The sequence below is a fragment of the Rattus rattus genome, chromosome 10 (assembly GCF_011064425.1).
Source record: "Rattus rattus isolate New Zealand chromosome 10, Rrattus_CSIRO_v1, whole genome shotgun sequence".
NCBI classification, from domain to species: domain Eukaryota; kingdom Metazoa; phylum Chordata; class Mammalia; order Rodentia; family Muridae; genus Rattus; species Rattus rattus.
In genome coordinates this window covers 39,908,521-39,930,059 of record NC_046163.1, presented here as the reverse complement: position 1 = coordinate 39,930,059, position 21,539 = coordinate 39,908,521, and the positions used below count along the sequence as shown (strand labels likewise).

Genomic DNA, 21,539 nt, shown 5'->3' with positions numbered 1-21,539 from the left:
CTCTGCTCTTTCAAAGTAGACAGGCACACTGCAAAGAAACTGAAATGTGTTTACAGAAAGGTGTGAAGTCAAACATGTTGTGTCCCACTCCTTATATTCAACATGTCCTCTCAGAAAATTCTTAACTGCAGAGGACTTTGAGACTGTTTTCAAACTTACTTAATCTTGTCTTAAAAATCTTTGTAGGATCATTAATCCCACTGCTTGAGAATAAAACCACCACCACCACTACCACCACCACCACCACACCACCAACACCACCACCACCACCACCACCACCACCACCACCACCACCACCACCAATTTAAAGCCAAATTTGAAGCAAGCTTTAATTAAATTCTGGTCAGGTGACAGACTCTGACTGGTACAGGGGCTTAAAAAGACAAAACCACCCAATCACCATATTTGCCATCAGGTTCAATTTTGGTAATCATATATCCTGATGGACTCCCTGCCTGTGACTTCCTGCCTACATTCACTCAGGGCAAGTGTACATCTTAATGTATTTCCTGCCCACCTACTCCTGCCCACATGTGATAAGCACATCCAGTGTAGATAGGTTAAACCGTCATAGGACAAACAGGAACTTAACTGCAAACAGAACCCTTAACCTGTAAGGTAAATTTTTACTGTTTTGGTCTCATATTACCTTGAGTTGTATCCTGAGTCAAATCTTTGACTCTGTGATGGGTACTTGTTTATATTGGGATTTGATAACCATCAGCTTAACTGTACCCAGATAGGAGTTACCATCTAGTTGAGGCATTAATGATGCAAGAGCCAACAGTAATAGCAGAATTAGAAGGATCAGAGGCCCTGGATGTGTTACTATCCAGGAGGAGCCTGGAAATGGAAATGGGTACTAGTCATTTCTTTTATCTCACGTTCCCTTTTTGTAATGTTTCTTGGGTATAGTTAGATTCTCTCTAATGATTCCTGAGTGGTTTGTATACAAACAATCATTTTCTTTTAAAGCCATACAATGCATCCTTGTTCCACGTAAAGCAGTTTGAGTGACCTATCATATTGTAGAACTATTTCAGCTAATGAATCTACCTATTAATAAATCTAGGTCTATTTGATTTTAGTAGATACCTTTCTTGGTATATCAGTAGGCACAATAGGTAGCCATTTTTTCCCTTATGTCAGGGAGCTTCCATTTGATCTAGCATTCTAGACTGTTGAGGGATGAACTCTCTTCCGTTAACTACTTCCTGATGAAACTAGGACATTGTTGTGAGAACCCAGGGAAACTAGAATGTTAGTCCACGTTGGGAGGGAATTCAGGCAGTGGGGCATTCACTAGAAGCATGGTTTGCTGACCCAGCGGAAGAGACAGGGAGCAGTCACATCTGCTGGACTGGTCCACGTCGGCCTCAGCACATCCAGGGCTTGCAGTCATTTGTAGTCCATGATTCTGGGAAGATTCAGCCAAGTGGGAATCTGCTGAGACAGATAAAGACTAGGTAAAGAAGGTAAAGTTCAGGAACTTAAAGGAAATTCTTACATTTGGAACTCTCATGTCCATAGTCCTAGTAATTAGGGGAGAGAAGTCCCAAGACCAGGAGAGAGATCCTACCCTCAGGAATAGGCAGATGGGGAAACTTGGGCTGTTCTTATCTGGAGTCTCTTGTCCTATGACAGGTGGATCCAAGTCTTATGCCTCCCTTGACTTCCTGAAGCTTACATGAATTTTTAGTTTACAAAAGAGATAAAGCTGTAGCTACATTATTGATACTGCAATTTTACTGAAATTCACATTGTAGACAAAGGAGAGGCTGGAGAGATGGCTCAGTGGTTAAGAGCACTGACTGCTCTTCCAGAGGTCCTGAGTTCAATTCCCAGCAACCACATGGTGGCTCACAGCCATCTGTAATGAAATATGATGCCCTCTTGTGGTGTGTCTGAGGACAACAACAATGTGCTCATATACATAAAATAAATAACGGATGTTTAGAAACCAGCTGGAATAGACTTATGCCTTTGAGTCATATAGCAAAAGGTATGGCTTTGGGTTAAAAAGCACGCACATTTTCTCCCACAGAGCCAGATATGCAGATTGGGCAGAGATAATTTTAGTCCAATAAGAAGCACTTTAAATCTATACTTAGAAGACAACCAAAGGAAATTAAAATATTGTGTTTGTGACTGATAATAGCAATTGGTGTTCTACCAGCTTATCAGAACTCCACTGATCAATATTAAAACGCTGAACTTTTGAAACCATAGTGTAACAATAGCATGGAAAGGGAAAGAAATCTGAAACGTTTTCCATTTTTAACATCTCCTAGATCATTATCCTCAAAACTTAAAGATGCTTCCTGAGACCTTTAGAACTTGCATAGATTTTAAACCTTTTTCTTTCCACCTAATCATTTACCAGCCACATGGATGGTTATTAGAGTAGTCAAGAGAACCAGTAGAGCTAGAAAAAGCAAGGCCTGGTTTTTACATAAGAAATGAACAAACAAGGTGGCTGTGGCCTTGGGAAAAACCTGGTTGCCTGCTACTGTCAAGCTGACAAAGCTAGTAGTCAGTGACATCAGAGATCTGAGAAGGATAAGTTCTAACAGGAGTATAAATCAAACAGCCTATGTAGTGGAGATTTACCCATTACCTAGATGATCAACCCAGGCTCCTGTGGTCTGCCTCTTAGTTTGGGGCAGAGGTCCTGGAGCAGCATTCAGAGCCACATTCAGCAGATCTCTGGGAAGTTTGAAGACAATTATATATAAAGTATATTTGAGCTAAATAAACTTTCTTTTCTTATTGGATATTTTATTTATTTACATTTCAAGTGTTATCCCCTTTCCTGGTTTCCCCTCTGGAACCCCCCTCTCCCATTCCCTTCCCCCTGCTTCTATGAGGATGCTACCCTCCTACCCACCCACTTCCACCTCACCGCCTGGCATTCCATTACACTTGGGGAATTGAGCCTTCACAGGACCAAGGGTGTCTCTCCTATCGATCCAAACAATGGCATCCTCTGCTACATATGTGACTAGAGCCATGGATCCCTCCATGTGCACTCTCTGGTTGGTGGTTTAGTCTGTGGGAGCTCTGGGAAGGGGTTTGGTTGGTTGATCTTGTTGTTTTTCCAATGGGGTTGCAAATCCCTTCAGCCCCTTCAGTCCTTCCTCTAACTTCTCCATTGGGGTTCCCATTCTCAGTCCAATGGTTGGTGGTGAGCCTCCGACTCTATTTGTCAGGCTCTGGCAGAGCCTCTCAAGAGACTGCTATATCAGGTTCCTGTCAGCAAGCACTTCTTGGCATCCCCAATAGTGTCTGGGTTTCCTGTTTGTATATTGGGTGGATCCTCAGGTGGGGCAGTCTCTGGATGGCCTTTCTTTCAGTCTCTGCTCCATACTTTGTTTCCATATTTATTTTTAGACAGGAGCCCTTCTGGGTTAAGAATTTGGAGATGAGTGGGTGGTCCCATCCCCCAACCAGGGGCCTTGCCTAACCTCTGGATATGGTTTCTACAGGTTCTCCCTCCCCTTCTTTAGGCATTTCAGCTATCTCATCCCTGTTCGGTCCTGGGAGCCTCTTTCCTTCCTGGCCTCTGGGAATTGCTGGTAGCTACCCCAACAAACTTCCTTGTTTTAGTTATTTACTTTAGGCCTAACCTTGAAACACACACAGGAGGCTAAATGAAGCTTTTTTTCTGTAATGAAGTCTAAATAGTATTTATCATGACTATGAGTATTGTTCAGAACACATTAAAGAATTCGATCATTTATAACATGATTGACCACTAGCTTGCATGTCTTAATTATCTTTAACAGTTTATAATAAGTTTGTAGCTTTTATAAGATTAGAAATGTATAACTTTATCTGTTAGTTTTAGCCTTAAAAATAAAACAGTTTCTGAATTGAAGCTTTTTTTAGTATCAAAAGAAAACTCATAAACACCGAGAGACTGTGTCCTGATCATTTTATAGAACACCATTACAGAATATAACAGTTTCTTATATGACTCAGTTTATCAAAATAGCTAACGCTTAACAAAATTTGCAAATACCAGGAAACCAGATATATTCTTAGGCTTGAATAGACCTAGATATTCTCTAGGCCAGTGGTTCTCAACCTTCACAGTGTTGTAGATCTTCAATATAGATACCTATGTTGTGGGGACCCCTAACCATAAAATCATTCTCATTGTTATTCACAACTTCAGTTTTGCCACTGTTATGAATTGCAGCGTGAATATCTGACATGTACATCAGGTTACCCCAGTGAAAGGGTCTTTTGATACCTGAAGGATTTCAACCCATAGGTTGAGAACAGTGGCTTCAAGCCCTTTGCCAGATTTATGTCATTATCTTGTTGCATGGTAAGACAGGACTACCCCTGAACAATGCCAACCAACCAGAGCTTCCAGGGACTAAGCCACTACCCAAAGACTATACATGGACTGACCCTGGGCTCCAGCCCGGTCGGTAGCAATGAATAGCCTAGTAAGGGCACCAGTAGAAGGGGAAGCCCTTGGTCCTGCCAAGACTGAACCCCCAGTGAATGTGATTGTTGGGGGGAGGGCGGTAATGGGGAGAGGGTGGGGAGTGGAACAACCATATAGAAGGGGAGGGGGAGGGGAGGGGGAGGGGGATGTTTGCCTGGAAACCGGGAAAGGGAATAACAATTGAGATGTAAATAAGAAATACCCAAGTTAATAAAAATGGAGGGAGGGAAAAAAAAAAAAAAAAAGACAGGACTACCCCAGCCTCTGGTGTTCAGTGTTTGGTGCTCATAGCTGTGGTCCTAATTCCTTAGCCTGCTATTTATTTATCAAGATTGCATATTAATAAAAATGTCATAATAAAACATCTTGTAAATGTAAAAATCTCACAACCTTATAAATTTAAATACATTTAAAAGCTCTTCTTTAAAAATATCTATTTTTTTATTTAAATTTTCTGTAAAACTTGAAAATTTCCTTTTACATATGTTTAAAATCTTTCAACTGAGTGCTCCTGCAATATCAAAAATAAAATAACTTTTACTTCCAGAGGAAAAAAGTGGGGCATACCCACAATTTGTATAGGGCAAAACTAGGCTCCCAAAAGTGCAAACAATTCAGTGCTCAATATCTGGAAATCATTTCTAATCCTCTGGGACTTAGGCTACTTATCTGGCCCCACCCTGGGCAGTGTACACAGTGTCTTCTTGGTCCCAGCCAGTTCCATTTCATTGCAGCTGGTATTTCTGATTATCACATGGTACCAGCATCTCCAAAACTGCTAGTGTCCCCCATTCTTCACTCCTGTTTCCTTAGCCAAGGTTAGAATGTGTGTGCTATAGGTCTCCATTAGGGCTGAGCACTCATCAGTCACTTATCCTCAGCACCTTAACAGATATAAATTTTTGCCTGCTGCAAAAATTTTAGCTTCTTAAAATGCTTTGTGGTTTTAATTTATACTTTACATATTTATGAGGCACAGTGTCTGTTGTTGTCTCTGATGAAGGTGTCACAAATGGCAGAAACAAAAGGGACCGTCAAATCTGTGCACTGTTCATCTTCATTTCTTTGTATCAGGTCGTCAAAGTCATGCCAGGGATATGTGACCACAGAGCCTCTGGACACCTTGTAATGCTCAGGAAACCATGAATGAGTGGTTTCTTTTTCTGAGAGGAAATTGTGGGCACTGGGCAGTCCTCTCCAACCCTGTGGAGAAGGGAGAAGGGACATAGTACTTTTGGGTGAGACTCATAGCTGTTCATTAGGGTTTTGTTCATGTTTGCTTGCTACGTGGGTATCCCAAGGGTTTTTTCCCCCAGATTTTCTTACAGCTGGATAGATAGTAGATGAACTGTTTGTACGGAGGAGTGAGACCTCTCACTCTGCCACCTGCTGATATCACGAAGAGCTTTCGACTATTGTCTTTGAATCTCTGTCTGTACAGTCTTATCTGTAGATAATTTTAAAAAACTTTTTATTGACTCTTTGTGAATTTCAAATCATGCACCCAAATCCCACTCATCTCTCCCTCCCCTCATACCTGCCCTCCATTCATGCAACTTCCCCCACAATAGAGAAAAAAACATCTCAGTGTGGGAGTTATAGTGTGTGATAGTGTTATAGTGTGTGATAGTATGCCTCACAGTATACACTTTCTGTTCACACCCTTTATTTGCAAATGTTCATTATAATGGATCAATGGTCTAATACTCAGCATCTACCTTCTGCTACTCTATCAATACTGGAACCTCACTGGGACTTGTCTATCCTGTTGGTACCCTTTGTCATGGAGATCTGGGATCTGAGCCTGAGAGGTATCTGAGCTGGTGAGCACACCAGCTCTCCTGACCTAATGCCCCCAGGGTTAGTTGATCAGCAACCTCCCCTCACTACTAAACCCCACCCCCAACCCTGCAACAGGGCTAGTTGTACCCTGCTTATGCCCGGCAGACAAGGGACTCCTCTAGGGCCAGCACACCTGCCAGAGCCAGCTCTACTGTGGTTGTCCAGGTTCAGGGACCCTGATCCTCTAAGGACTACAGTAGGTAAGGAGCAGAGACAGCTTTTCTACCTGTTGGATAGGGCAGCTCTTTCTCGTCCATGCTGCTGCATGGCAGACAAGTTGAGGGGCCAGCTCTCACACTTTCAGGCCATCAGGGTCAGTTTTACTGTGCTGCCCAGGTGGGGTACAAGGCCTGCTCTCTGAGTGCTGCAGCAGGTGAGGGGCAGGGCCACCTCTCCTGCTCTCATTCCTCCAGGGTCAGCTCGGCCCTGGTGAGGGGTGGGGCCAGTTCTGCACAGCCCTCAGACACTAACATGCCCCTGGGTGGCGGCCTACACCAAGGACATCCTCCTGGCCTTGGATGGTAACACACCCCTGCTGCTGCAGGGCCATGGACCCAGACCATGATTGCAAGTGGCATCACTGGCTACTCACGCCACTACTCTTGAGTCTCCAGTTCTGCCTCTCTTCATTGTGCCCACATCCTTCTGTTTCTCTTTCTCTTCCATTTCTCCACCACTTACCTGCTCCTCTTAGAGAGACCCAGGGTTTCGGAATACTTGGTGTTATCTCAGGAGTGCTGTGCCCTGCTCATGAATTATGGCTTCAGTCAGGAGTCATCTGTGGCACGGTCTACCCTCCCATGCCTGCCTGGTGCTGGACCAGTGTTCATCTGGAATAGCTCCCTGTCAGGGCCCCCTGGTACTGGACTGGTGGTCATTTCAGGCTGGCTTTTTTCAGGGGAAAAAATTAGACTACTAATTATTCAGATGTTCACTGATCAAAACACTGAGGGCAAACATCGTCTCTCTCCCTTCTGCCATTCTCTGATGTACATGTGACACAGCAGCCACACCTGCAAGGCCTCTAGGGAAGAAGTAAAATTTTTCATTTTGAAAATTTAAAAATTTTATCTGGGCACTAGTTGCTTGCTTTTGGTGGATACATAGCCATGCCTTTTGTTTTATGATTTGAAAGTACTTATAACTTGTATAACTTTTCTTTTTCTGTAGAGAGTGATAATGAACTCTCAAGTGGAACAGGTGATGTGTCAAAAGACTGTCCTGAGAAGATCCTCTATTCTTGGGGAGAATTGTTAGGAAGATGGTAAGAATTATTTTTATTAAAATATTTACCTATATATACTTAATGTTGATTTTTATACCAATTAAAAATGTGTCAGTAAAGAAAATTTAAAACTATAATATTAAGAGCTATCTTAATATCCTTTAAGTTAATTAATAGTTAATTAAGTTACTTATTAATAAATTTATGTATAAATTTTATAAATAAGTTTATTAATGTATTTTATGCATGGTTGTGTGTATGAGGGTGTGTATGTATGGTGCCTACACGACAGCTCTGTGGATCCTGTTCTCTTCTTCTATCACATCCAAGTTGGTCAAGACAAACTAACAGAAGGAAAAGAGCCCAAGAGAAGGCACAAGAATCAGAGACCCACTGGTTCTCATGTTCAAGTATATCACTTAAAAGCCACTGAACTGGAAGCCATAATATAAATGCAGACCTATGCTTGCTGCTTCAGGCTGTGTGAGGTCATAGGAACTTTGTTTTCTTGGTATTGCCTGTCATCTTGTCTTATACTCCTTTGCCCTCTCTTCTGTAGGCTTTCTTGAGCTATGGGTGGTGAGGATGGGATGGGGAGGGAGTAACTGATGGAGGAATTCCACTTAGGGCTGAGTTTTCCAAGGTCTCTGTCTGTCTGTCTGTCTGTCTGTCTGTCTGTCTGTCTGTCTGTCTCTCTCTCTCTCTCTCTCTCTCTCTCTCTGTCCCTCTCTGTCCCTCTCTGTCCCTCTCTGTCCATCTCTGTCCCTCTCTGTCCCTCTCTGTCCCTCTTTGTCCCTCTCTGTCTTGTGTGGTTCTCTGTATTTGTTCCCACCTGCTGCAAGAGGAAGCCTCTCTGATGATGGCTGAGCAAGGCACCGATCTATGAGTATAGCAGAATATCAGTAGGAGTCATTTTCACTACTGTCTGTCTGTCTGTCTGTCTGTCTATCTATCTATCTATCTATCTATCTATCTATCTATCTATCTATCTATCTATCTATCTATCCATCTATCCATCCATCCACCCACCCACCCACCCACCCTCCCACCCACCCACCCACCCATCCATCTATCCATCTATCCATCCATCCATCCATCCATCCATCCATCCATCCATCCATCCATCGTTTCGAGCAGTTTATTTGGTTTTACCCTAGATTTCTGAGCCATCCATCTACTCTCAGGTTTTTGGTCACTCCAGCCGTGTCAGGCGTATGCTCCACTTCATGAGTGGCTGTAAATTGAATTGGCTATTGGTTGATTACTCCTATCTTATCTCATATAGTTAAAGAAGAAAGAACAAGAAAAGGCAAACTAGATTTGAATGGAAGCTATAAAATGGCATCTCATTTTCAGAGAAATACATTTCATTTTTAAAAATAAAATCTTTGTATAAAAAAAAAAACCCAAACAAACCTGGCTTTCGTTTTACATACTTTTTTTCCTTCTTTTAAGACATCAAATCGCACTATATATTTTGGCTGGCCAGGAACTTGCTCTATAGACCAGGCTGGCCTAGAACTCACAGTGATCTGCCTGTTTCTGCCTTAAAGCTATGTGCCACCACGACTGGCCTCATTTTATAGTCCTGCGGAATACAAAGTCAATATGTGAACACTAATTCTGCTTAAATATACCAGTGGTGAAAAATTAGGGATGGAAACCATAAAAGATACAAAGTATGAGCAAATGAGCCATGACATAATTATGTAGGTTTCCAGCAACCTGCTGTCTCTGTGCTGGAACACTAGGAAACAGCCGTGAAAAGACGCAAAGGAGAAGTGTGTTCTAACATGAACATGGGATCGAAGAGCAGTTACTGAGTTTTAGGTTGTTTCCTAAGGAACTTATATTCTTAGTAAAACTTAAGTAAAATTCCCAGCAGAATATTCTGAGGTACAAAGCCCATATTAAAACTCATGTAATAAACATTGATTAAAACATCCAAAATAATTTTGAGAATAAGGAATTAAGTAGGAAGACACAGTACCTGATTTTAGGGTTTGCTACATTAATTGTGAAGACTTGCAATGTAAAGATAGATGTATAGCACCCTGGCAAAGCATGAAGAGCTAACATAAAGGCAGAGATTCTGAGCCGTTTCCAGAGAAGACATAAAAGTGGTCAAGTTAGTAAAAGATATTTGACCTGGCCAATAGAGAAATGAAAATTAAAAGTACATATTGATTATTGATTAAAAGCATCTATGCATGAAATATTGTTCTTACAAGTCCCTGTTGCTTCAGCTCTATGAACACTTTATGTGTCTGTAGTTTTCATGTTTGTCTTGGCCTTGACTTCTCTGGCTGTTTTCTAAGCTGGAGCACTGGTTTCACTTACCTGGTGCCTTTTCCTTTTTCTTTTTTCTTTTTTTTTTTTCTGTTTTATGTGATTAAAATGATCTTATACACAAAAGGAAACTATCAGTAGACAAACAATCTATGAAATACGACAAATCTTAAGTTTGGGCAGGTGAAGATATATCATAATATCATATAGCTTCCCTTGAAAAGCCATGTTCTTCCCTTCACAATCAAATAATATATTTTTTTTAATTTAATTTATTTAACACTTCAGATTTTATTCCTCTCCCAGTCCACCCTCTGACTGTCCTACATCCTGTACCTCCCCCCACTCTGACTCTGTCTCCACGAGAATGCCCCACCCCACCCCCCTACCCCACCAGACCTCCCCACTCCCTGGGACCTGCAGTCTCTTGAGGGTTAGGTGCATCTTCTCTGACTGAACCCAGACCAGGCAGTCCTCTGCTGTATATGTGTTGGGGGCCTCATATCAGCTGATGTGTGCTGCCTGGTTGGTGGCTCAGTGTCTGGTTGGTGGCTCAGTGTCTGAGTGACCTCAGGAGGTCCAGGTTAGTTGAGACTGCTGGTCTTCTTATAGGGTGGCCCTCCTCCTCAGCTTCCTCCAGCTTTTCCCTAATTCAACCACTGGGGTCAGCAGCTTCTGTCCATTGGTTGGGTGTAAATATCTGCATTTGACTCTTTCAGCTGCTTGTTGGGTCTTTCAGAGGGCAATCATGATAGGTCCCTTTTTGTGAATGCTCCATAACCTCAGTAATGGTGTCAATAATGAAGCCTTGGGACCTCCCCTTGAGCTGGATCCCACTTCGGGCCTGTCACTATACCTCCTTTTCCTCAGGGTCTTCTTTATTTTTGTCCTTGCAGTTCATTCAGACAGGAAGAATTATAGATCAGAGTTTTTGACTGTGGGATGGCAACCCCATCCCTCACTTGTTGTCCTGCCTTTCTGTTGGAGGTGGGCTTTACAAGTTCTCTCACCTCCCAGGTCCCTGGTACATTCTGGAGGGTCCTCCCACCTCCTACCTCCCAAGGTAGCCTGTTTCTATTCTTTCTGTTGACCCTCGGGGCTTTAGACCTTTTCCCCAACCCGGTGCCTGATCATGTTCAGCTCTTCCCTTCCCTGTCCCTTTTCCCATCCAGGGCCCTCCCTCCCCCCTATTGTGGTTGCTTTCTTCTCCATCCTTAGTGGGATTGAAGCATCCTCACTAGATCCCTTTGGTTTGTTAATCTTTTTGAGTTCTGTGGACTGTATTCTGGGTATTCTGTAATTTTTTTTGGCTAATATCCACTTACTAGTGAGTGCATACCATGCATATCCTTTTGGGTCTGAGTTACCTCACTCAGAATGGTTAATTTTCCAGTTCCATCCATTTGCCTATGAATTTCAGAGAGTCATTGTTTTTAATAGCTGAGTAGTACTCCATTGTGTAAATGTACCACATTTTCTGTATACAATCCTCTGTTGAACGATATCTGGGTTCTTTCCAGCTTCTGGCTATTGTAAATAAGGCTGGTATAAACATAATGGCGCATGTGTCCCTGTTATATGTTAGAGCATCTTTTGGATACATGCCCAGGAGTTGTATAGCTGGGTTCTCAGGTAGTACTATGTCCATTTTCTGAGGAGATTCCAGACTGATTTCCAGAGTGGTTGTACCTGCTTGCAATCCTACCAACAGTGGAGGAGTGTTCCTCTTTCTCTATGTCCTCACCAGCATCTGTTGTAACTTGAGTTTTTGATCTTAGCTATTCTGACTGCTGTGATGTGTAATGTTAGGGTTGTTTTGATTTGCATTTCCCTGATGACTAAGGATATTGAACATTTCTTTAGGTGCTTCTCAGCCATTCGATATTCCTCAGATGAGAATTGTTTGTGTAGGTGTGTATTCATTTTTTAAATAGGGTTATTTGATTCTCCGGATGCTAACTTCTTGAGTTCTTTATGTATTTTGGATATTAGCCCTTTATTGGATGTAGGATTGGTAAAAATCTTATCCTAATCCGTTGATTGCCGTTTTGTCCTAATGACAGTGTCCTTTGCCTTATAGAAACTTTGCAATTTCATGAGGTCCCATTTGTTGATTCTTGATCTTAGAGCATAAACCATTGGTGTTCTGTTCAGGAAATTTTCCCCAGTGCCCATGTGTTCAAGGCTCTTCCCCACTTTTCTTCTATGAGTTTGATTTTATCTGGTTTTATGTGGAGATCCTTGATCCACTTGGACTTTAGCATTTTCACTAAATCCTAAAAAGTCTTTAATTTCTTTATTTTTTCCTTGATCAAGTTATTATTGAGTAGATTCTTCTTTAGCTTCCACATGTATAGGGGTCTTTTGTTGTTTGTTATTGAAGACCAGCCTTAGTCCCTGGTGGTCTGATAGGATGCAAGGCATTATTTCCATCTTTTTGTATATGTTGAAGCCTATTTTGTGACCAATTATATTGTCAATTTTGGAGACGGTACCGTGAGGTGATGAGAAGAAGGTATATTCTTTTAAGATGAAATGGTCTCTAGATATGTTAAATCCACTTGGCTCATAACTTCTGTTAGTTTCATCGTGTCTGTTTAGCTTCTGTGTCCATGATCTGTCCATTGATGAGAGTGGGGTGTTTAAGTCCCCCACTATTATTGTGTGAGGTGCTATGTGTGCTTTGAGCTTTAGTCAAGTTTCTTTTATGAATGTGGGTGCCCTTGCAATCGGAGCATAGATGTTCAGAATTGAAACTTCATCTTGGTAGATTTTTCCTTTGATTAGTATATGTGTCCCTCCTTGTCTTTTTTGATAACTTTTGGTTGAATGTCTATTTTATTGGATATTAGAATAGCTACTCCAGCTAGTTTCTTTGGACTGTTTGCTTGTTAAGTTTTTTTTTTTTTTTTTTCGGGGCTTTTACTTTGAGGTAGTATCTGTCACTGAGTTGTATTTTCTGTATGCAGCAAAATTCTGGGTCCTGTTTACATATCCAGTCAGTTATTCCATGTCATTTTATTGGGGAATTGAGTCCATTGATGCTAAGAGATAGTAAGGAAAAGTGATTGTTTCTGTTATTTTTGATGTTAGGGGTGGAATGATGTTTATGTGGCTCTCTTTTTTGGGCTTGTTGAAAGTAGATTATTTTCTTGCTTTTTCTGAGGTGTAGTTTTCCTTCTTGTGTTGGAGTTTTCCATCTATTATTCTTTGTAGGGCCAGATTTGTGCGAAGATATTGTGAAAATTTGTTTTTATCATTGAATATCTTGGTTTCTCCATCTATGTTCATTTTCAGTTTTGCTGGGTATAATAGCCTGGGCCGGCATTTGTGTTCTGTTAGGGTCTGTGTGACATCTGACTAGGATCTTCTAGCTTTCTTAATCTCTGGTGAGAAGTCAGGGGTAATTCTGATAGGTATATATTTATATGTTACTTGACCTTTTTTCCTTACTACTTTTAATATTCTTCCTTTGTTTTGTGTGTTTGGTGTTTTGACTATTATGTGATGGGAGGAATTTCTTTTCTGGTATAGTCTATTTGGAGTTCTGTAGGCTTCTTGTATGTTCATGGGCATCTCTTTCTTTAGGTTAGGGAAGTTTTCTTTTATAATCTTGTTGAAGATTTTTACTGGCCATTTAAGTTGTTAATCTTCACTCTCTTCTATACCTACTATCCTTGGTTTGATCTTCTCATTGTGTCTTGGATTTCCTGGGCCTTTTGCTTTAGAATTTTTTTGTGTTTTGCATTTTCTTTGACTGTTGTGTCAATGTTTTCTATGGTATCTTCTGCCCCTGAGATTCTCTCTTCTATTTCTTGTATTCTGTTGTGATGCTTACATCTATGACTCCTGATCTCTTTCCTAGGTTTTCTATCTCTAGGGTTGTCTCCCTTTGTGATATCTTTATCATTTCTATTTCCATTTTTAGATTCTGGATGGTTTTGTTCAATTCCTTCATCTTTTTGGTTGTGTTTTCCTGTAATGCTTTAACGGATTTTTGTGTTTCCTCTTTAAGGGTTTCTACTTGTTTATCTGTGTTGTTCTTTATTATTTTTTCTTTGTTGTCTTTTTCCCCATTTTTATTAAATTGGGTATTTCTTATTTACATTTCAATTGTTATTCCCTTTCCCGGTTTCCTATCCATCAGCCCCCTAACCCCTCCCCCCGTCCCTTCTATAAGGGTGTTCCCCTCCCCATCAGCCTCCCTTTACCCCCTCAACAATCCCCTACACTGGAGTCCAACCTTGGCAGGACCAAGGGCTTCCCCTTCCACTGGTGCTCCAACAAGGCTGTTCTCTGCTACGTAGGCAGTTGGAGCCCAGGGTCAGTCCATGTGTAGTCTTTGTGTAGTGGTTTAGTTCCTGGAAGCTCTGGTTGGATGCCATTGTTGTTCTTATGTGGTTCAGCTCTTTCAGTCCTTTCTCTGATTCCTCCAGCGGCAGTCCCGTTCTCAGTTCAGTGGTTTGCTGCTGGCATTCGCCTCTGTATTTGACATGTTCTGGCTGTGTCTCTCAGGAGAGATCTACATCCGGTTCCTGTCAGCCTGCACTTCTTAGCTTCATCCATCTTGTCTAGTTTTGGTGGCTGCATATGTATGGGCCACATGTGGGGCAGGCTCTGAATGGGTGTTCCTTCAGCCTCTGTTCTAAACTTTGCCTCCCTATCCCCTCCTATGGATATTTTTGTTCCCCTTTTAAAGAAGGAGTGAAGAAGACACAAATTATTGTCCTTTATGAAGAATATATTTGTGTATTAAAATACTGGTTACAAGATGGCTTAGTTGTATTTATTTAACATTTAAGGTCCTGGGTTTAATTCCTGGCACCACTAAAACAAAACAAAGCAAAATTTTAAAATGATTATTATACAACTACTATATGTTTGGTTTCTATGTACATTTTAAAATAATTGCATTATATATCTGTCTTGTTTCTAGGGAAGACTTGTGATTGGTTATCTCTGATTGCTGCATTTAGTGTCCATCTAAGTCATGGATATATGTTGTCATATTTTACTTGAAATATTGAAAGCATTGTTTAGTTTAACAAATTGCTTTTGGATCATCGAGATAGTCCAGCAGGTAAAGGTACTTGGTCTGCAAGTCTGAGAACCCAAATTTGGTCCTTGGAAAGAGAGAACCCACTCCACAAAATGGTTCTCTGACTTTTACTTGTCTACACACCACTTGCACAATAATGATAAAAATATTTTTCAAAAAATTATTCATACTTTCTCTGTCAAATTATATTATCATTTGGCTTAATATCCATTAGTTATTATCTATTAAGTAAGTAGGTAAAAAAGAGAGTTTTAATTCCACTTTTATTGTATGAAAGCCAGCAAAGTAAGGCTGTTAATCCATGTTAGTATAAGTTACCCAGTGTTCTAAAAGTATTAGCCTGTAAGATAGTGTATAGATTTTTAATGGTAGGGAATGAAAGATGTTCATTATACCTTATCAAACAAATGCTTGAATGTAGAATCAGGTAGAAGTAGAATGTTGACTGAATTGAAGTATTTAACACAGTAAACATGTTTATTGGGATTGTTGACTATTAACCTCAATAGATATGTATATCCTTATGCATATGTGACTACATGTATGACCTCAACTTTCAAAATCCTCAGTAAATCATTATACCGACTACACAAAATCCTGATGTGATAAGTTTACTTTAACTTATTACATATGTTCAGAACATTATGATTTTCTCCAGAGATGTCTAGATTATGACAATATGCTGGAAACAAAAAAGCCTTTGAACATATTCTCAGAGGAAGATGCCAAAACTTTGGTCTGGGCTGGTGATAGAAGGGTGTGCATAATTTGAAGAAGTATGTGGGATCCAAATTATGTAAAACAGACATATGGATTCCATGACTTTTCAATTTTAAAACTTGAAGTTAGAGCCTGGCGTGCTAGTGCAAATTGGGATACATTATCAGGCTTTGGATTGGGTGATTACATCAGGGTGGGCTCTATGACATAGCGAGGGAGAAATGAGAAATGTCTGAGCAAAAGGGCCTCAACCATAGCTCTGTGTCGGAAAGGGGTGAAGCATGGGCTTGCATTCATGAGGCTGGAACTGTAATTCAGTGTCTTGACCAGATGGCTGTTGATAGTTATAGCATAGCTACTATGCGATCATTGGCTTTAGAGAACAGATGTTTGCCTTTTCTCTGATTATAAACAGCCTTTGAGAAAATGATAAGACTGGTAAGCACAAGCTGTCGCTTTAGCACGATGTAGTTCTTTAGGTGTTTTTAGGAAAGAGTAAGGCATCACTTTAGGGAGTACTAGTAGTTCAGATAGGCCAGCAAGACCAATCTAGACAACAAAGCAGAACTCCTCCCGTAAGGTTCTGCTTGAGTGTTTTAAATCTAGAAGGTCCTTTGTGCTCAAGTTCACATGGAAACAGATTGCTCCAAATTAGGTGAACAAGATAGATCGCTTCCCAGAGAGTACATGGGTCAGGGTGTGGGGACTGTAAGAAACCGAGGCCTGCATATTTCATTCAGATAATGAAATGTAGGTAATGTAGGGCTTACGTTCTCATTTGCCCAGTTCAGTCTGACTATGAAGAAGTGGGTACTGTCAAGGTTTGAAAGGCTTATGATTCACTTCCAGCATCTCACGTCATTCTCTGGCAACACACTTAAGTTGCTCTACAACTTTCTCAAGGGACTTAAATAGTTCTTTTTAAGTTGGATATAAACAAAAGCCAATTACATATGTTAATATATAATCATCATACAGAAATTGAACAATATAATTGATAGAGTGAAAAAGCTTTCCCTAAAGAAACAACAAAATTTAGGATGAAATAGAGAAAAACTGGTTAAGCATGTCACAGTGACTTAAGCACTACTTTTGTTTAGTGCTTCCAGGCAATTTTCTTTTCCTCCAGGCTTATACTTTTACAAATAAACTAATAAATATTATTTCCATAGCAACAGCAGCTCAGGATATGGATTGTGAATGGTTTATTTTCTTTTTTCCTCAGGCATAATAACCTTAATGCCCGACCAAAAGGGCTACCCACCTTGGTAAAGAGCGGTGTTCCTGAGGCATTAAGGGCAGAAGTATGGCAGCTTTTAGCAGGATGCCATGACAACCAGGCAATGCTGGATAAATACAGAATCCTTATCACAAAGGTAGGAAACTCTGGGAACATTTTAAGGAAGAAACATCAAATTCTGGTTTTTAAAGCTGTACCAACCTATCAGTGCCTTGAACTTCTTTAAAAATGTATAAGTGGTATGCTGTCATGAGTTTCTTTTATTCTGAACACTTGCTGGACTCTGGTAAATGGCACCTATAATAGTTTTGAGTACTTCACACCTGGTTTCATTGTAAAATTCTGATGAAGAAAAAACTTGAAGTAATAAAATTGATGCTTTAAAGGGTTTGCTAATAAACTTGCTTAGGAGACATTGTTATACGAAGCTGACATTAGCTAAAGGAGGATTGCCTCATATGCTTATAAGATATAGGTGACTAACTGAACTTGTAGAAGCAGAACGAAGGAAAATTTTGTATCATAGTTGAAACTTAGGCTTGTCGAGAAAGTTCCTGCTGAAGTTTGTTCACCAAGATTGACCTCCTGTTAGTCTCCATTCCTTTGACAGTTAACAGAAGAGACATACAACTAGCCTATCCCCATATCAAGCTACATGTTTCTATTGTGCAGCTCATGGGGATAGTGCAGGGTCACATTCATCATTAAGTCCTTGTCTTCCATTAAGTCTGTGGTGGTTTGAATAGGTATGACCCTGGTAGACTCATGTGAGTGAGTGCTTGGCCCATAGGGACAGGCACCATTTGCAGGTGATCATGGTATCTTCATAGCAATAAAACCCTAACTAAGACAAAGTACCTTGTCATTTTGTCAGGAAAAGCATAATTCTGTCAAGTGGACAAGATAAACCTGGGTAGCAACTGATGTGCATAAGAAATAATTATGGCAATGTCTTTGTTGTGTAAATCTGCTATCTGCCCGAGTGGTTAGACTTGTGGTTCCATGCCTTGTGTGAAGTAGAATCTGGGATGTGACCTGATGGAGATTTGAAGATGGCAGCCTATGCAGAATGCATAAGTTTAAGGTGTATATGTTAGTAAGATCTACCCACAGTCACCCTCAATTAGTAGCTCGTGACATAAGTCTTATACAGCTTAGCGAAATGGAATAGTGTATCCTTTGTCTCAAGTTTAGCCAACTCAGTATCCCCCTCCCTTTTTATCTCCCCTTTCCCCTCTTTTTTTGGGAGAGGGTTTCTTCGTGTAACAACTTTGGCTGTCCTGGAACTCGTTTTGTTATCCAGGCTGGCTTCAAACTCAAAGAGATTCACCTGCCTCTGTCTCACAAGTGCTGGGATTAAAGGCATGCACCATACCCTGCTTCTTTTTCTCTCTTTTGAAATATAATATCAGACAAAGAACAGAAACCATGAGACAAGATGACAAATGATGTGTAAATCAAACGGAGTGGTGAGGAAAATTGGCATTTCAAAGTCTATTTTTTGAAGGATCTGAGTTACTTGAACATTGGAAGAACTGAAAGAGCAAAGTGAGGATAAAGCTTTTACCAGACCAGGAAGCTACTGTTCCTGCCAGCGGGGAAAAAAACCAAAAACAAAATGAAAACACAACACAACACAACACGAGAAAAAGATCATCCCACAGTATGCAGGCACCTGATTGAGAATGACATGCCTGGGGCAAAACTGAAGCTTTATTTTTAGTGTGTAGCTCTTCCCTGCTGGAGAGAAGTCATGCGGCTTTCACCTTTCTCCAGTCTTCACTGGCTGGAAGTAACTCATAGCCAGAACTACAGGAGAAAAGCAACCTGGGAAATGTAGTTTCTCTGCTTCTAAATACCTTTCATACATCATATTCAATAATATATTTTTTTGCTACTCAGTATCTTAATCTAAAAGTCTTCCTGAAAGCTATAGAAAATCACATTTTGTCATACTTTGAACTTATAGTACATAATCAGGAATTCTTAAATAATATTGTGCTACAGTATGTCTTTCTCAAAGTTTGAAATCTTAAGAAGTATGAATTTAGAAATCTTGGTGGAAGAAAGGGTGTAGTAGTACCTACTGTCCCATGAACAGGCATTAGAAGTACATAATGTGCTAGTTATATGCAAACACGAGCTAGTATCATATCACTGTGTCTAGACATGTATGATCAATAAATGCTTCCATAAGAATACGTTTCTAATATATGTATACATCTTTTACTATGCATAAGTGCTACCATACTAAGATATTATGGATAATTCATAAGATGCAGAAACTTAGACTTGTTATAAAGGATAAAGATGAAAATATTTGCATCAAAATATACTATAAAGTAGTATTCAGTACTAAATATGTATCTTTTAATTTTGTATTTTTTCTACTGAGGTAACTGTCATATAACATATTTGTCATTTAAAGATAAACTTTTATTATGTTCACTATGTTTATTAAATTTCAGTACCCTAGAATTTCAGAATATTCCTGAGGTTGTTGGGATCAAAGCCTGGGCCCTCTCATCCCTAAAAACATAGGCTCAGTTCAACTGGCCAGTTAAAGAAACAGATAATAGTGTGATGCAGAAAAGATATAGATATGAGTGCACTGGGCAAGGAACTAAGAAGTCCACTGACCTTCAGAGTCTGTCTTCAGGGTCCTGCCATGACATTTGGGTTCAAATAGAGAAGCGTGTAAACCAAGCTGTCTGTCGAGTGACCCAGCATTATCCCAGCTCCTTCCTCTTGCACGGTGTTGTGACAAGTTGTTCAAACAGTATGGGCTTTCCTGCGAGTGTTCTCCTTGGCTTGCATCCGTGATTCAGTCTTTTCCTTCTCCCAGGCCCTGGGCAAATTCCAATGGATTAGATTAGATTGTCCCAATGTTCCATGGAGGGGGCATTAAGAATGGCTTCATGGTGGCCAGGAAGATGACAGGAGCATTTCTCTCATTTCCCAAATAAACACTGTGTCTGTTAGGAGTATGATGGCTTCCTTCCTCCCCCTTTCCCCACCTACATTCTATAGCTGTAGATTTCCACACTCTATTTTTTTTAATGTGCTTCTGTATGGAGAATCATCAATATGGGTCATTATTTAAATTTTAGCATATTATGAAACAAATTTGAAATTTATTTCTAAATCAGTTTTAAAAAAAAATAAAATACAATTTTATTATATCTGAAAAAGACCTATAGAAGCAAGTAGAAGTGTTTTCAGCCCCTACCACCAAGTATGTTGCTGAATTTAGACTAGGAAATTACTTTTCTTGTGCTTTACTTCTCTTTCTCTTTCTCTCCCTCCTTCCCTCCTTCCTTCCTTCCTTCTCTCTCTCTCCCTCCTTCCCTCTCTTTCTTTCTTTTAGGGTATGTCTGGGTAACAATGCAAGGACTTATACAGGTGTCTACCATTCGTCCAGCCTTTTTAAGTATTCTTTCTTTAATGATTTATTTAATTTTCCTGTGAATTGCTGTTTCTCTTGCATGTTATGTCTGCATGAGGGTGTTGGATTTCCTGGAACTGCAGTTACATACAGTTGTGAGCTGCTAGGTTCGTGCTGGGAATCGAACCCAAGTCCCCTAGAAGAGCGGCCAGTGCCCTTAACCACTAGCCATCTCCCCAGCCCCTTTAAGCACTCTTATGAATGAATCAGAAGTTGATGCATCCTTTACCAATTTATTCCAAAATCTCTGTAACTCTCTATACAAGTTTTAAATGTACAATTTTAGGTTACTAAGTATGGCGATGTAAGAAGTTTTCTGATTTTTTTTTTTTTGAGGTGGAAGGCTGTTAATTCATGAAAATATTTTCCTGTGTGTTGTGTAGAAGTCTGAAACTGTAATCAGGAACTTTTCTATTGATTTCCACCCTATTTTTTGAGTCAGGGTCTTCACTGTACTGGCTAGTTTTATGCCAACTTGACACAAGTTAGAGTCACCAGATAGAAGGAGGTCTCAGTTGAGAAAATGCTTCCACAATATTTGGCTATAGGCAAGCCTGTAGGGCATTTTCTTGATTGTTGCTTTATGGAGGAGGGCCCAGCCCATTCTAGGTGGTGCCATCTTTAGCTCTTGGGTTCTATAAGGAGCAGATTGAACAAGCCATGAGGAGCCAGCTAGTAAGCATTGTTCCTCCATGGCCTCTGCATCAGCTTCTCCTGCCAAATTCCTGCCCTGTTTGAGTTCCTGTCCTTACTCTCTTTGATGAGCAGTTATATCATAGTTTAAGCCAAATAAACTCTTTTTTCCCCATCTTTCTTCTTGGTGGGGTGTTTCATTGTAGCAGTAGTAAGACACCAAGCATGGAGCTTGCCAATTTGTCTAGACCCGCTACCCTGGAAAGTCTCCAGCCCCTACCAACCTCCATCCCCATGTCCTGGGATCACAGGGACACATGGTCATGCTCACTCAGCATGACCCTGGGAACCAAAATTCAAGCTCTCACTTTACCAGTGAACCACCTCCCTACCCCAGAAGTTTTATAATAATGCACACATACAAATAGTTTCCAGTGGTCAAATCATGTAGCAATGTTTACACTACCAAATGTTTCAAAATAGACTTCTTTAGGATCTTCTTTAAAATATGTGCTGTCTTTCTTAAGACATTCATAAAATTTTATGAGGGTTAAATTAAAACTAGGTAACATGTAAATCCACTTATTCTAACATATGAAAACTGCCAAAATATATTCTGAAAGTAAA

The 21,539-nt window shown here is 40.4% G+C and overlaps 1 protein-coding gene and 1 non-coding gene across 4 annotated transcripts in view; one reads left to right on the top strand and one right to left on the bottom strand.

Moving 5' to 3' along the window:
• The window catches only part of Rabgap1l (RAB GTPase activating protein 1 like), a 558,252-nt gene that overhangs the window by 141,443 nt on the left and 395,270 nt on the right, over nt 1–21,539 (top strand). For all 3 annotated transcript variants that reach the window (XM_032915702.1, XM_032915698.1, XM_032915699.1), the window contains exons 12-13: nt 7,472–7,565; nt 16,820–16,970. In XM_032915702.1, the coding sequence (XP_032771593.1) occupies nt 7,472–7,565; nt 16,820–16,970 (245 nt within the window). The remainder of the gene's footprint in view (nt 1–7,471; nt 7,566–16,819; nt 16,971–21,539) is intronic.
• LOC116911832 lies at nt 7,205–7,335 on the bottom strand. Its single transcript, XR_004389367.1, has one exon. It is a non-coding gene; the product is annotated as a small nucleolar RNA SNORA17 (small nucleolar RNA).